This window comes from Dendropsophus ebraccatus, chromosome 3 (assembly GCF_027789765.1).
Source record: "Dendropsophus ebraccatus isolate aDenEbr1 chromosome 3, aDenEbr1.pat, whole genome shotgun sequence".
NCBI lineage: Eukaryota > Metazoa > Chordata > Amphibia > Anura > Hylidae > Dendropsophus > Dendropsophus ebraccatus.
The window spans coordinates 80,243,701-80,261,063 of record NC_091456.1 but is presented as its reverse complement, the minus strand read 5'-3'; the positions used below and the strand labels follow the sequence as shown (position 1 = coordinate 80,261,063).

Below are 17,363 nucleotides of genomic sequence, written 5' to 3'. Positions count from 1 at the left end.
AATGACAGCAACTGTCATTTCAGGGTCATTTTTCAGAAAACAATAAATATCAATAGTACAAGGGATTTTAAGAAACTCTGTAATAGGTTTTATTTAGCAAAAGTGTTTCCTTCTGTACTGAAAAATATATTTTTACCTCCCCCCTGACGTCAGAAGAAGCAGGATTTCTGTGTCCATTATGCTCTATGGAGAGGGGAGGGGCTGAAAGGAGTGAGTAAGCACTGAGCAGTCTTGCCCAGCACAACACCCTGCAATCTTCTCTCAGCAAGTTCCTTGCTAAGCACTGACCTTTCTGACCTCTGAATCCAGCATTTTAGGCGCCAACACAATCTACAAACAGCTGACCTTCATGTCTCTTCTTCCTGCTCACTCATCTCCCTCGGCTCCTCCCCCCTCCATAGGATATAATCAGGGCCTTAGGGTAGATGGCGCCCTGTGCAAAACTTTATTTTGGCGCCCCCCCCCCCCCCCTCTGTTCATACCACCTAATAGTGATATAGACTAAATCTCACAGCCTCCCACCCCTACAGACAACCCCCACAATCAAACCACACATGGGTTGGGAGGCTGTAGGATTTAGACATGATAGACTAAATCCTACTACAACTAGCGTTACCCCTAAACCCCAGCCACCTAAACCACTCGACCCCCGATAAAGGTACTTAACAGCGCACAGGTGCCTCCGCGGCCGTCTGTGGCCTTCCTGATTGGCGCTCCTGCAGACATTTGTACATAGGGGTGTGGCTAGTACACAAGATACTGGGAAAGCTGGGTGACGTCCATCATACTGACTAAAAGATTCTGGGGAAGCTGGGTGACCTCCATCATACTGACTACAGGATGATAGAAAAGCTTGGTGACCTCCATCATATTGACTATGATAAATCATTGCTAAATAAATAATTGCTAATCACAAATGCCATATAATGTTACTAGCGCAATGGCACAGCATATGGCAGTAGTACATCAGTGCTGAGCACAGGCTGCTGCTGCTGGCTTTGGTTTATAGCATGGACAATAGTCTGTTCAAGCACACTGAGGGATGTGGCTGTTGCTATCTCCCTTTGTCGACAGTGGGCGGAGCTTACCGGGACATACCCAGAACAATAATTTGCAAGCTTGGGAGGCCAGGGAGCGCCTCCCTATGGAGGCACATCTAACTTAGACATAGGAATCTCTAAGTTAGATGTGCTGTCTGTCGGCAGGAGCGCCCCAAAAGAACCACCATAAAACTGCTTTTTTGCCAAAGAAAACCTTTACAGAGTTTATTAAAATCGCTTGTACTATTGGCAAAAAAAAAATGTGACAGTTATACTCAATGTTAATGTTAATACAGTTAATTTCAGTATTATGGTCAAATGACAAATGGGCATTGACTATGTATAGCAATATGTAAGAAAGATATAGGAAAACAGAAGGCTGCGGATGGGAAGCACTTGTGCTGTCTAATACGTAGATCACTTTATGCCTGTGTATTAAGTTAATCCAAGGTGACCTGTCTCAGTGATATGAGAGCAGACGGTTCCCTCTACACATGGATGCTGTAATGTATCTGTTTTGTGGATTTGTCATTGATACAATTCTAGCACGGAAAAGACCCTGGATTTCCTCTTATGTAATTTTTTACTGCAGCTGATCAGACAGTGCCGAAGTCAGAACCCAGCACAGAGGCCAACATTCGAGCAAGTAAAGAAACTGCTGTACAAGATGAATCCAAACAAAGTAAGCCCGGTGGACATGATGATGACTCTGGTGAGTTCACACTTTGTGCAGCTTAACATCATTTCAAGGCATTTTATGTTACATGAAAGAGTTGTGTCATTGTGTCATTAACTGTCTATGTGACGACTGGAGTAATCTCTTTATGTGTGTCAAGTGCATTCTAGAATCTTCCATAACATCAAGGGAAGACTTTTAGGCAAGGCACTAAGGTATTATACCTTATCATACCTTAACAACTCGATCCTGTGAGATAATTTTTCTGAACTAAACTTTTTCTTAAAATTACTTCAACTTCTTTTAAATACGTATTAATTTCATGATCTGGTTGGGGTAGTAAAGAAGGAAGAGGCGCATGTTTTCTTCTAGAGTACAGTGCGTTCTTGGGTAAATCTATGAAGTTATATTGTAGACCAGTAATGATTAGCTTTGGGGCCTTAAATGTGACCCTTAAAGTGGTACTTTGGCGAGAAAAAAAAATCTTTCACTGGTTTCAGAAAGATAAATACATTTGTAATTTACTTCTATTTAAAAATCTCAAGTCTTCCAGTACTTATCAGTTGCTGTATGTCCTGCAGGAAGTGGTGTATTCTTTCCAGTCTGACACAGTGCTCTCTGCTGCCACCTTTGCCCATGTCTAGAGAAGAGCAAACCCCAAGCATGCTCGAGTCCATCCGAACCCGATCGTTCGGCATTTGATTAGCGGTGGCTGCTGAAGTTGGATAAAGCCCTAAGGCTATGTAGAAAACATGGATATAGTCATTGGCTGTATCCATGTTTTCCAGACAACCTTAGAGCTTTATCCAACTTCAGCAGCCACCGCTTATCAAATGCCGAACGATCGGGTTTGGATGGACTCGAGCATTCTCGAGGTTCGCTCATCTCTATCCATGTCAGGAACTGTCCAGAGCAGTAGCAAATCACCATAGAAAACCTCTACTGCTCTGGAAAGTTCATGTCTCGGACAGGGGCAGCAGCAGAGAGCACTGCAGAAAGCACTGTCAGACTGAGCATAAAACTCCACTTCCTGTACGACATACAGCAGCTGATAAGTGCTGGAAGACTAGAGATTTTTAAATAGAAGTAAATTACAAATCTATATAACTTTCTGAAACCAGTTGATTAAAAAAAAAAAAAAATTTTGCCAGAGTACCTCTTTAACTCTATTATAGGGCCTTGCATTACTCTCAGCTAATGTCAGAAAGAGTGATAGGCAAAAAAACATATACCTTTGAGGCTAATAAAAGTAGTTTTGAATTTTGACAGAAGAGTAAAGGTTTCCTCCTCTTGTTGACAAAATCTGTTCTTCATTTGGGGGCTGGGTTCACACTATGTATATTTCAGTCAGCCGTTGTTCTAAAATAACAGCAAATATTTGCCATTAAATGGCGGCCATCCACTCAATTTCACCATTGTGTGAACAGATCCTTTCTGTGTTTTTAATCCACTCCTGGTTTTGGTTGCAATACTGACTGAAATATACTGACTGGAATATACGTAGTGTGAACCCAGCCTAAAGCTGCTTTCTAGTTTATGAAAGTAAGGCTAACTACTGTATGATTTCTGGACCTCAAATACCCCAATATTTATCATTATTTGCAGTATAGAAAGAGTTAAAGGGGATAGTGAAAATGAGAAACAAAAGATTACTTTCTTGGAAAAACCCTGTCCTAAGGTGTGTGGTATTATTCAATTCCATTTACTTTAATGAAACTGCAATTGCCACTGGAGTTGCAAGACCACACCCAAACTGAGGACAAGAATAATGCTGTTTCTGGTAGAAAGAGACAATGTTTTCAATGCCTGGATAACCCCTTTAATGGGTTTTCCAAAGATTTCTTTTTTGTAGCATATCTACCAGGCTCCTAAATATACTGTATTAATGGAGCTTGACCATGGATGCATAAAGGAAATGGCTCATACTGTTACAACTGCATTTGCCATTTAGGGGAAGAAGGCAAAGTCTCATGTCTCATACTCCTCTGGGGCACTGTGACATCACCGTGACAGTGTTGGTTGAAAGGGATGAGGTTAAGGCCCTCGGAAAACTGTATGTTAGAACATAGCCTACTAAAATGAAAATGACCCATATCTGCAAATGATGGCATCTTAAGGCCCATTTATGTCACACTGGTGTAAGTAGATGGCTTTAGTTACCAACTACCAACCACTAGGTACTGGAAATGTGACTGGTATTTTTAATGATTAGGCCATACTCCTCAAGTTGTTCTGTTCTAAACAACAGCCTTGAAAAAGCACTCAGTGGATATCAATGCTTCTACCTGATGGCTCAGGGATGTTTCTCATTACACTATTAAAGTGGTGTAATTATTGTTTCATTATAAGCTTTCAGGACCTCTTCCAGGACTGGAAGAGGTCCCGAAAAATTGTGTTACAGACAAGTGACCTGTACTGGCTAGAGATGATCGAGCAGCGGAAAATCTTAGGTTCTATAGAATTCGAACCTTGTCAAACCTTCCACATTTGATTCCTGATGCCTTCCCGGTCTGTGGGCAAGGAGGAGACAGCCCGGGTACCACCTGGAATTCTGGGATTTAGCCTAGGTAATAGACTGAATCCCGGAATTCCAGGTGGTACCTGGGCTGTCTCCTCCTTCCCCACGGACCGGGAAAGCATCAGGAATCAAATGCGGAAGGTTTGACAAGGTTCGAGTTCTATAGAACCTAAGATTTTCCGCTGTTCTATCATCTCTAGTACTGACCAATTTAATATACAATGTAGAGCAAACCTACGTAATAATAACAATTCCTAAGTAATACAGCATGCAATGAAAGAGTCCAAGATTTTTTTTTCTAATGGGTCCCATATCAGGTCATGGGGTCTTATTGTCAATTGCTTTTGTTTGCAAAGTTCCAGATTCAAAATTTCAGAATGGGAACTGCTAATCAAGGATTTACCTAGGAACAGAACTCTATGGATTGATTAACTCTGGTTTATCAATACCAAATTAGCAACTGTTATAAACAACACCCAATGTCTGTTGACTCTGTCAGTATCTAAGTGACCGAGAATCAGCATTATTCTGTATAGCGGATTTAGAGATATCCTCCTGAATAAAGACGACTCTGCACACTCATCATCTCCTTCATGTGTGCATGCTAAGTAGTCCTCAATATTCATGAGCACAAGCTCCCTCCACTCACCAGCCACTGATTGGCAGTTGCCTGCCTATACTGTGTATATATACTGTGTATAGGCAAACAGCTGTCAATCAGCAGCTGGAGGGCGGAGAAAGTGGTGCAGCATGAAGCCCATTCTCCTGCAACCAGGAAAGCGGCTGAATGAAACAATATAAATAATACATCATTTTGTTCAGAATTCACCAGTTTATGCTGCCTTCATTTAATCACAATGAAGCATGCACGTATACAAGTAACTATTAAGTATATTAAGTATAAGTAATTATATGAAAACACAAAATATTTCAAAGCCTTTTACTATTTTACACCACATAATCAATACACAGCAGTAATATAGCATATTATATTATTTACCAATGGCACACAGTGTTCTTAATTGCGCTATAAACTTTTTACCATAAGAATTGATTTCCATGTTAAAATTTACTTTCTCCTTTGATAGAGTTCTAGATCCAAGCTGAAAGACTTACAGCATAAAATTTACCAAACAAGTCCTTTGTTTTATGAAGCGCAGATGGTGCTGATTGTCTTATGGCATTTATGTACCAGTTATAATGTAGTATTTATGACACCAATGAAATGTGGGAAAAGCAGATGGCACTGTCACATTACACTGCATGAATTATACAGCTTAGTCTTTTAGTCTGTATTAGATGTAGGCTGATTTATTTCTTAAAAGACTTACATCTCACAAACAGTTATAATTCAGCACACTTAACAGACAGCTAACTGTTCAGTTGAGATGTTGCACACTTATATCTGGGTTTGGAAAAGCTGGGCCACAGCTAATATACTTGCCATTAGATCTGGCAATATGGTTGTTAACTATGTACCCCAGAATCCTAAACATCAAATATTTTTTATATTTATCAAACATGGTGTAAAGTGAAACTGGCTCAGTTGCCTCTGGCAACCAATCAGATTCCACCTTTCATTTTCCAAAGAGTCTGTGAGGAATGAAAGGTGGAATCTGATTGGTTGCTTGGGGCAACTGAGCCAGTTTCACTTTTCACCATGACTGATAAATCTCCCCCTTAGTACTTGGTGGGAAAACCCTTTTTGGCTTGCGCACATGTCAGGAGTAAGTTTTGTCCACTCTTCTTTGCAGTTCTTTATATCATTAAGATTTTGAGGCTATCACTTGGTAACTTGGAGCTTCAGCTGCCTCCATACGTTTTCTATGGGATTAAGGTCTAGAGACTGTCCATAAGCTTAATTTGCTTCTTTTTGAGCCACTGCTTTGTTGCCTTAGCTGTTTGTTTTGGGTCATTATTGCGCTGGAAGACCCAGCCATGACCCATTTTTAATGTCCTGACGGAAGGAATGAAATTGTCACTTTATGTTACATGGCTCCATCCAATGTCCCACTGATGTAGTCATGTGCCCTTAGCGGACAAACTTTGGGTCATAGGCAGTATTCCACTGTCCCCAAACATGTTGAGTTAATGCCAAAGAGCTCAATTTTTGTCTTATCTGACCACAGCACCTTCTCCCAATCACTCTCAGAATCATCCAGGTGTTCACTGGAAAACTTTAGACAGGCCTGCACATCTGCCTTCTTCAGCAGTGGGACTTAGCGGGCACTGCAGGATTTTAATCCATTACAACATAATGTGTTGCCAATTGTTTTCTTGGTCCCAGCTGCCTTGACATCATTAATACAAATGAGCAAATTTACAGTAATAATAAAGCAAAGTGCTCCATTATCACTACAATCTGCTCATCAGTCTGCTGCCTTTTAACTAACTGAAACTCCTCCGAGGGTGCCTGGAAAAGCTGGTCACAGTCCTGGAAAACTGGGAGAGGTTTCCCAGGACTGAATCCAGCTTTCCCAGCTCCTGGGGAGGAGCGGCACGGAGCGGTCAGTTAAAAGGCAGCAGGCCGATGAGCGGATTGCATAAATAATGAAGCACTTTGCTTCGTTTCTACTCTAAATTCACTCATCTCTAATCATTAACAAGTTCCACCTGTGTGTTTTAGGCTGATCTCTCACCTTCCTCATGATCCAGAATACCCCACAAGGTGAGATTTGCATAGAGCCCCAGATCGATGTCGATTGACGGTCATTTTGTATTTTTTCCATTTTCTTACTTCATCTTACTTATGGTTTTGTAGCTTATTCCAGCCTTGTGCAGGTCTATGATCTTGTCCCTGACATCCTTAGAAATCTCTTGACCATGTCATTGAGGTTAGAGTCTGACTGATTAATTGAGTCTGTGGACTGGAGTCTTTTATTCAGGTGACAATGTGAGACAGCTGTCATTAATGCAGGTAATGGGTTGATTAGGAGCATCTAACTGGTCTGTAGGAGCCAGAACTCGTAATAGTTTGTAGGGGATCAAATACTTATTTCTCTCTGCAAAATGCTAATAAATTTACATAAATTATACAATGTAATTTTCTTAATATTATTTTTGATTTTCTATCTCTCACAAATTAACCTACCCTTAAAATGCTAGACTGCTCATGTCTTTGTCAGTGGGCAAACTTACAAAATCAGCAAGGCATTAAATAATTATTTCCTTCACTGTATGTTGACACAGAACATACATGCTGCAGCTTCTCTGCAACAGAATCTGCAGGGTTTTCACACCTAGATACATATTCAGGCTATGTTCACACTACGTATGAGTCCGGCCGTAGTTCGTACGCAGCCGTACATGTGCGGCTGAAAGTACGGCCGTGGGAAAAATAGACATGCGGCCGGATTGCAAACATACGGGCGAACCGCGAACATACGCCCGTAGTACAGTTATGCTTCCCTAGCTTGTTTTGAAGCGATCTGAAACAGATCATTTACTTGGAAATCTTCACCCAGCCCAATAAAACATACAAAACCTTTTGGATCTAAAATTCAAGTTCAATTTGGCTGAAATAAGTACTTCGTACGGGACCGCATGGAAATCCACGGCCGTGAGTTTCAACATTTCCGTCCTCAAACAATGGTCTTGTTCATTTTTCACGGTGCTGCATACGATCCGGCCGTAAGCTCATACGTAGTCTGCATTGTGCGGGCGTATATCGTATACATTTTCAAGCGAACGCATCAACCTCAAAACTACGGGCGTATATTCACGGTTCGCACTACGGCCGGAAAGATACGTAGTGTGAACATAGCCTCAAGGGATTATCCAGCGTTACTAAAGCATGACCACTTTTCCCCCTACTGTTGTCTCCAGTTCAGGTGCAGTTTGCAATTAAGCTCCTTTTACTTCAATGGAACTGAGTTTTAAAATGCCACCCAATCTGGAGACAACAGTAGGGGGAAAGTGGCCATGTTTTTGTAGCGCTGGATAACCCCTTTAAATCCACCAATTTGGGTTTTGAATACATTAGGGTTGTTTTTTTGTTTTTTTTGTGTAGAAATGCTGAAGGTTTTCTGTAGCAATAAATCTGCAGCATGTCCACTCTGTGTGAACATATCCAAATGGTATATTTACTTGTTATAAATGTTTTTGCAAACATTGTGGAAAAGTCTAATGTACATAAGCCCTTATACAACAGTATATACCACAGTCCAGTATATTACCATAACATTAGGTTGATGTCTCTATGGTATCTATAATGGAAGATATATGTCAGGAATTCACCTGATCCCATGCCTTTGCCAACCTTGCCCTTCCTCCAAGCATAAGGCTGCCTCCCTGAGTGACAGGGTATGTGACAACATCAGGCCTCATGTCCACCCACTGTGCAGATCTTAAAGCCAATCAGGTCTGGTGTTGGCGTTCATAAGCTCCCGTGATTGGTCTCTTTGAGCTTTACTCGCATTACTTTCTTCTGTTTCCAGTTTTCCCGGCATCCTGATTTCCAGCTTGTGTTTAACTTTACTTTTGCCCAATTGTTTGGACCTGACTTTGACCTCCTGCTATTGACCTCACCTAACCTGTTTTCTCTGTCTGTCTTTCTGGTGTTTCACCCATTGAAAGGTTATCTAGACAGTAGAGTCTAGTGTTTTTGCTCAAATGTGCCCTTTTGGTATTGACCCAGAATGTCTGACCCGTCTTGCTCTTCTGTGCAAATATACCTGTGCAGGGACTGTCATCCAGTTGATGGTCGCTGTTTAGGGTAGATTATCTAAGTAGTTAGGGACAGGGGCATGGGTAAGAGCAAGACTGCGGCAATCCCCATCTATCAGGATGGTGGGGGGGGGGGGGAAATGAATGTTTTCACTTCTGCTGAACTGCTGAAAAACCGTACAGAATGACTGTCAGTTTTATTTCCACCATATAAATATCCCCGACAAATCTGACTTGTTCACAAAAATGCATAAAAACATTATCCGGTCATAAACAAACACAGTTGGTAATTTTGAGCACACATTTCACAGAAAGGCCATGTTCCCTCAATGTCTTTCTTTGGCCATTTAAGCCCAATAACGCCCTCTACTTCACAGTAACAGTAGTCATTTCTACAATAAGGGCCATTATTATGAAATAAATGGACAAAAAAAGACATTGTGGGAAATGTATCCAAACTGTGTCACTTAATTCACTAGATTGAATAGTTTTACATGTAGTGATTCCTCATTTTTAACAAGTTGAAATGAGTTTTACATTAGTTTTCACCCAACTATGCCAGAAGAAGATGTCATTTAGGAAAATAATAATAAGCAATAAACAATACAACTTAGCAAGATAACTTAATTTTCTGTATGGCTAGGTTCACTCTGTATGGCTGGGTTTTTGCATCTGTTTCACTGTATCTATTTTTGAGCATTTAATTTTAACCCCTTTACTCCCAGGACAATTTTCCTTTTTGCGTTTTCGTTTCTTCCTCCTCATGTTTCAAAGGCCATAGCAGTTGCATTTTTTTCACCTACAGACCCACATGAGTCCTTATTTTGTGCACCACTAATTGTACTTTGCGATAGCAGACTTAATTGTTGCATAAAATATGCTGCGAAACCAGAAGAAAATTATATGCGCAGTGAAATTGAAAATAAAATGCAATATTTTTTATTTGGGGTGTTTTTGTGTTTACACCAGTCGCCCTATGGTAAAACTGACATGTTATCTATGTTCCTCAAGTTGGTACGATTACAAGGATAAGTACCTTGCTTAACTTTTATTTTATTTGACGGCTTTTGAAAAATTAATACTTTAAAAAAAAACTAAATGTTCCTTAAAATAGCTCTATTCCCATCATTATACCGCTTTTATTCTTTGGTGTTTGGTGTGAAGTGTAATTTTTTGCTCCATGATCTGTACTTCCTATCGGTACCTTACTTGCGTATATGCGACTTTTTGATTGTGTCGCTTACGCCATTTACCGTGCAGGATCAGGAATGGGATAATTTACTAGTTCGGCCGATTACGCGCGTTGCAATACCAATTAACCAATTATGTTAATTTTTACATTTATTTATTTTTATTTATAAAATGGGAAAAGGGGGGTGATTCAAACTTTTATGGGGGGGATTTTTTATTATTAAAACTTTTTTTTTCCCTCTTTTTCCATCAGATCAGTGCTCTATTATACTGGTGTGCTACAGACCAGATTCATTAAGTACAGACGCTGAGCCCCGACCCAGCCAGTGCAATGGATCTCCTCCCCCCCCCCCCGTGATCGCATTGCAGGGAGGAGATCTGCCACTAGACACCAGGGATGGGGGGCACCGCAGGATATTTAAAAGTCATGTTTGACAGCTGCATTTAAGTGTCGTAATTAGCGGGTGAGGCGATCATCTGCACCCGCTAATAGCCGTGGTCCCAGGCTGCAGAAAGCAGCCGGGATCGCAGCGGTTCAGAGTGGGGTTGCAGCACGGCCCCTCTCTGAAACCACACACCCCCCCCCCCCGCAGGTACGTCCTGCGGAGGGAAGGGGTTAATGTACTGAAAAATGTGGTAAATCATGTTTTTGTGTACATTAATTAATTAAAAAAAAGAAAGAAAAAAAAAGAAAAGCTCAGTTTCAATCCATCTTTTTTTATAATGTAAGTCAGTGGAAAATGGATCATGACGGATGGCATACAACTGCATTTCATATATATTCTCATATGCCTGGCCTAGTGACTATTGTTGCCTACTTGGTGAGGGCTGTCATGACAATGCTAGTGGCAGAGGAACTTTTTAAGACTGTTTTTAAATAAAATTGTGAAATCACCCAAACCACTAAGAGTGACGCAGGAATAGAGATAATCAAGATTTTAGGCAGACTGTGATAGACAGTGATTTGTTGCTCTCTGTGGTCTGCCAAATACTGTCCATTGAGAAGTAAGGGAATAGCTCATAAGTAGTGTTGTAAGATGGCAAATTTCCTTCATAGTAAAACCCCTTTAAGTCTACTGGGTCACAAGAGGCCACACTCACTCGCCCAAAGCCCCGTCTAGGTGACACTGTTCACCGATGAGATGAAGCAATTTTAGAGCAAATAGAAGACACAGACAAGTGTTATACAGGTATATGGAAAGTGCGGCATCTAAACTTGTGGATGGTGAGGAGAACCACACATGGAGTAAGGGGGGGTGTGACAGTATTACTTTAAAGTGGTCTTGGCAGCATAAGGCACATCCAAAAAATGTATTTTTGTACGCAATTCCCCTCATTGTCTAGGATGTGTTCTATGTTGGCAGGCTTTCTTTAGTGATCTACACTACAACCACAGAAATCAGAATCTAGTGTAGGTCTTCATGACCAAAACGTTATATGTACAGTATATGTAATACCTTGCTTGCTTTTCCAAATAAATATCAAAAGCAACTTTGAATTCTTGTGCGGAGTTCCTCTCTCTATATTAACAGGGACAGCCCTTTTCCTTTACCCAAAGAATGGGCCCATCCTCTGCGGATCCAAAATGTTATAGTTCAGTAGCACAGCAGGTCCAGATCCACTGACCATCACATTAGAAAAATATGGAGGCAAAATTTCTTAGTGATTCTATCCTATTAGGTTCACATTAGAACTATCACTGTCATAGCTGAGGAAGGATCATTTACAGATTTTATATTTCTGCACTCCTTACTAAATGAATCAAAATTATATTACTAACCTCGCTCAAAGAAGCCATTTTCTGTCTGTTTTCACCTGTACAAATGCCTTTGTGGTGCCAATCTTTCTAGTTCTTATACCAGGAAGATGATGCATCCTAATGAAAGGTCAATATTCTGACAATAATTGTTTTCTATAATGGATTTCCCTTATTTCCTTTGAATTATAAATACTTCTATTACTACATTAGTGTACTTTGTAGAGAAGCTTACTTGAATGCTGAATGCTTCATTTTAGTCTATGCAGTATTCCCATCACCAGTTCACCTGAGCTCAAGTCTTTCTTCTAATGCACTTTAAAAAACATTTTGACTTACTTTGCAGTTTTTAGATATGACTGAATTGCATCTTCACTTTGTGACTACATCCCCTAGGAAAAGGTGTGAGAAGATTAATAGTTTGGTCCTGACCCTGCATTGTGGAACTGCTTAATACACAATACAATTTAATTTCCACTGCTAAGTGGGATCATTGAGAAAGACAGGTCACCTTTATCCCTATTTAATTTGCATGAATAAATATGACTGTAAGAAAATAAGCCCATATTCAAAAACAAGCAAATCATCACCGCCAGCTTTATAGTGGAGTAGGTGATATATGCACTGCTGGTAGTATCGCTTCATTTACCAAGGAAAACTGTGCACTATTCCATGCTCTTTATGCCTCATTAACGTAAAAGCGTATTTAGTGCTATGGAAACTTGCATGGGAATATACAATAAAGAACGAATATTTCAATAATACTTAGCAATAATGGTAACACACTATATAGGAAAATGTATTTTAATTTTAGCTATTATAGCAATAATGTCCCATAATGCAGTGTTTTACACATAAAGGCTATGTTCACACTACGTATATTTCAGTCAGTATTGTGGTCCTCATATTGCAACCAAAACCAGGAGTGGATTAAAAACACAGAAAGGATCTGTTCACACAATGATGAAATTGAGTGGATGGCCGCCATATAACAGTAAATAACTGCCATTATTTCAATACAACAGCCGTTGTTCTAAAATAACAGAAAATATTTGCCATTAAATGTCGGCCATCCACTCAATTTCAACATTGTGTGAACAGATCCTTTCTGTGTTTTTAATCCACTCCTGGTTTTGGTTGCAATATGAGGACCACAATACTGACTGAAATATACGTAGTATGAACCCAGCCTCACTGTTTAAAGGGAACCAATCACGAAAAAAACGTCCATAAAGCTAAGGAAACGTGCTGGTACATCAGCCAGCACGCTTCCTAAACATCTCCCTGTACCCCCGTGATCCCCTCTATTAGTCAGTATTCGTACTTTGATTAAGTCCCGCGCTGTATGTAAATAGTAATAGTATGCAAGTAGTCACGGTGGGCAGATTTAGTCATTGTCCTGGGCAGCAGGAAGCGCTTTAATCACGCCCACAGGGGCGTGATTGAAAGTCGTGTGTTCCACTTACGTCAGCCAGGGCCTGCGTTCCACGTCGGTGGCGTGATGACGTCTTCAGGACGCTGCACATGCGCAGTACGAAGGTAGACGAGACTTTTTCTTAGCTTTATGGACGTTTTTTCGTGATTTGTTCCCTTTAAGGCAGGCATGTCCAAACTTTTTTCGAAGAGTGCCAAATTTGATGAAGTGAACATGTGCGAGGGCCGACCATTTTACATGCTACATGCTATATGCTTTATAACACAGGCAGATAATAGCAAGCTGGATACCTGGGGGGCCGTAAAAGTTTGGAACGCGGGCCGCAAATGGCCCTCCAGCCGGACTTTGGACATGCCTGCTTTAAGGCTAGGTTCACACTATGACTATGTTCACAGGTTTTTTCAGCTCCGTTTAAAATTACATCCGTTATTTTGAGTCTAAAATAATGGACGTGATTTAGCAGCCTGGCCTCCCCTTAGTGCAATGACGGGTGTTTGTACATTATTCTAGTTTGAGGTTACAAATTGGCCTTTGGGTGTGGCTTAATTGAAAAGTCCATTGAATTTTATAGTAAAAATGGAGAAAAAACAATGACAAAAGAAAAACTGTGTGTCAACTACTAATAAAAAACGTCCACTGTTTGCAAAAGACGTCCAAAAATAATGATCATGTTCATTATTTTGATGCCCGCGGCAAAAACGTTGATTATTCAATACACTGTATGCATTGGACGTCTGTCTTCCCATACACTTCAATGCACTGCCATTGCAGTCAGTTAAATCTCGGCCGCCTTTTCAATATTTTTGACATTGTGTGAACATAGCCAAAGTATGACACGTGTCAAAGAACGGCTGGTGTCACTGAAGCTCATCCCGGCCTTTATTTTCTTTTAAATGGGATGCGGGCGCATTTGGGTGTGCCTGCATTTCAACTAACCCTAGCCAACATTGTAAAGTGCGGCCGGTGCTGCACTTTACATTTTCTGCTCTGTCTGTCTTGTGCGGCTGCTATTCAATGAACAGCAGCCGCAAAAAACTGACATATCAGTTTTTGGTGCTGCCACCCCAATAAATCCTGGCAGGAGTATATACAGAGTGTATACACTCCGGCCGGGATTCCATAGTAATGAATGTGATAGGTAAATTCATTCAATTACAGCCATTGTTTAATGAATTTATATGTAGTGTGAACTTAGTCTTATATATCATAGTCAATTGGTTTTGAAAAATTTATTGTGGTTACAATCTTATATTATTAATGGCTGTAAGACTGTGTTTACACAGACAGATTTATCTGACAGATAATTGAAGCCAAAGCCAGGAACAGACTATAAACAGAGAACAGGTTATAAAGAAAAGACTGAGATTTCTCCTCTTCTTAAACCCATTCCTATAAGAGAAACAGATTACTGATCTCAGGGAGACCAGCCAAACAATAACACTGCCGGCTGCCAGTTAAAGCGCAGGGAAATCCTAGGTGCATTGCTTTCTGGGAAACATGAATATGCAAAGAAGAGCTCGAGGAGCCTCATTAAGGAGTCTCAAAACAGGACTAGCCAAATATCCCTCTGGAAAGGACCCAGCCTAGGGGTGATTCCTGTAATGAAACCACCAAAACCACCATATTAACTGGCCCTATAAGTTAATGTAATGACAATGAAAAAATCAAGGAGAGGTATCCATCCATAGACAGCTGTTTCAGGGTGTTGCCCCTCATCAGTGTGGAACTGGATTCTGGCTAGGTTGGAGCAATGCCTAGTAGAGCCATACAGGAAACAGATAACTGATCTCAGGGAGACCAGCCAAACGATAACGCTGCCGGTTAAAGCACTCAATGCAGTGAAATCCTAGGTGCATTGCTCCCTCGGAAACATGAATATGCAAAAGAAGAGCCCGTGGAGCCTCATTTAAGAGTCTCGAAACACAAGACTGGCCAGATATCCGGGAAGGAGCCAGCCAAGGGAATGGCTCCTGTAGGGAAACCACCAAAACCACCATATTAAGTAGCCTTATAAGTCATTGTAATGACTAGGGAAAAACCAAGGCTTGGGCTTCAAAAATCTGTCAGATAAATCTGTCTGTGTAAATGCACCATTTAAGAACATTATTTGCATCCATCATTATGAAATTGCGTTGGAATATTTTGTATGGTCAGCTTCTTTGTTAGAGCTGAAGAAACCTGGTTGATTTCACATCAAATATTATGTTACAGAGCCTGTACTATATATACAACCAATTGTTTAACCGGTTGATGAATGAATAATATAATTAGTATTATTCTTTACATTAGATGGAAAAATATAGTAAACATCTGGAACTATTAGTTGCAGAACGCACACAAGATCTAATGCATGAAAAACAGAAAACAGACCGTCTTCTATACAGTAAGTGTATATATTCCTTGTGATAGTCATATATGACGTCAATGCTGATTACTAAAGTACAGTACAACAACTACAATATTGTTCTTCTGATTTTCTGGGACACACAAAGAGGTTTTTGAATACACATTGCCAAATCCTTTAGGCCTTTAATGTGTGATTGTGGTGGGCCAATGCACTAAGCAGCAGAACTGCAGTAAATGTGCTTTTGAGGGTGCTGGGCTTATATATTAGTTGTTGTTTAGCTTTGATTTTCTCTGTAAGGGCCGGTTCACACTAAGCAAAAGTGGTGCAATCTCAAGCGCAGTCTGCGCCGCAGACGCCACTTAAAATTCTGCCTGTTCCATTGATTCAATGGAATTTCTTACGCACTTTCGCACTCCGCCCCAAGAATTGACATACTAATTTTTTGGGTGGAGAGCAGAGGCGCAGGAGAAATCCCATTGAAACAATGGGACAGGCAGAATTTCAAGTGGTGTCCATGGCGCAGGCTCTATTTGAGATTCTGCCCCTTTTGCTCAGTGTGAACAGGCCCTAAGGCTAGGAAGACATGTTGCAGATATGTTCCAGACTTTCTGCCTAAATCCATTTTCACATGGCAGTGTTACAGACCTATTTTTCTGTCTGCATTACAGCTGCAAGCCCCAGACCATGGGTCTAATAACCTGAGTTGACATCTGTAAGTTTGGATCATTAGACTCAGGTTAAGAACGGAGCTTGTGTGCTTTATACGGACACAAAATGTGCATGGTGAGCCATATGAATGGCAGTGAACCGCAGTACCAGGCACAGCCACAACATTTTGTGCATCATTGTACCATAACCTGGGTAAGCAATAGAGATGAGCGAACCGGGTTCGAGTCGATCCGAACCCGAACGTTCGGCATTTGATTAGCAGGGGCTGCTGAACTTGGATAAAGCTCTAAGGCTGTCTGGAAAACATGGATACAGCCAATGACTATATCCATGATTTCCACATAGCCTTAGGGCTTTATCCAACTTCAGCAGCCACCGCTAATCAAATGCCGAAAGTTCGGGTTCGGATCGACTCGAGCATGCTCGAGGTTCGCTCATCTCTAGTAAACAATAAAGGAGACATGACCCTTTCATTCTGCCGATCAGTAGGATTGCAAGAAGTCCTTACAATTACATATTAACTTATTAGACATAGCAACATATTGGCATTTCCTTTAATCCATACATATTGATAAATTTTAAAAATACTCCTTTTTGTTACTTTTTTGTTATACAGTTTTTTGTAGCAGCATTTCATCTGACTAGATTACATTTTTTTCCAAGGCATGCTACCAAAGCAGGTTGCCGATGATCTGAGACAAGGAAAACCTTCACAGGCTCAAAGTTATAGCAGTGCAACTGTGTTTTTCAGGTAGGAATTTGCAAAGGAATGTGTACCCTATTTATAAAAGATGACTGGACCACTGCATGAGTAAAGCACTTTCTGCCTGTATATGTGTTCTATATGTGATGTTGAAGCTGTATAAATAAGTATTATTTATTATTATTATTAACAACAATACTATTATAAAAAATAAGTTGGGATTAGGGATGAGAGAATTTACAGTACTAGCGGTTCCCTAGACTCGTCTGTCAGCTTGTCAGCCTGAAGTGGTGTATACTCATACTTAATTCACTGTGTCTACTCTGGAATGCAAATTTACCTTCGAGGGACAGTGTGGCTCAA

At 40.6% G+C, this 17,363-nt stretch overlaps 1 protein-coding gene across 3 annotated transcripts in view; it reads left to right on the top strand.

Moving 5' to 3' along the window:
• LOC138785775 (atrial natriuretic peptide receptor 2-like) overlaps positions 1-17,363 on the top strand; it is a 94,805-nt gene that overhangs the window by 58,678 nt on the left and 18,764 nt on the right. For all 3 annotated transcript variants that reach the window (XM_069962089.1, XM_069962088.1, XM_069962090.1), the window contains 3 exons: positions 1,633-1,752; positions 15,571-15,664; positions 16,961-17,048. In XM_069962089.1, coding sequence (XP_069818190.1) covers positions 1,633-1,752; positions 15,571-15,664; positions 16,961-17,048 — 302 coding nt within the window. The remainder of the gene's footprint in view (positions 1-1,632; positions 1,753-15,570; positions 15,665-16,960; positions 17,049-17,363) is intronic.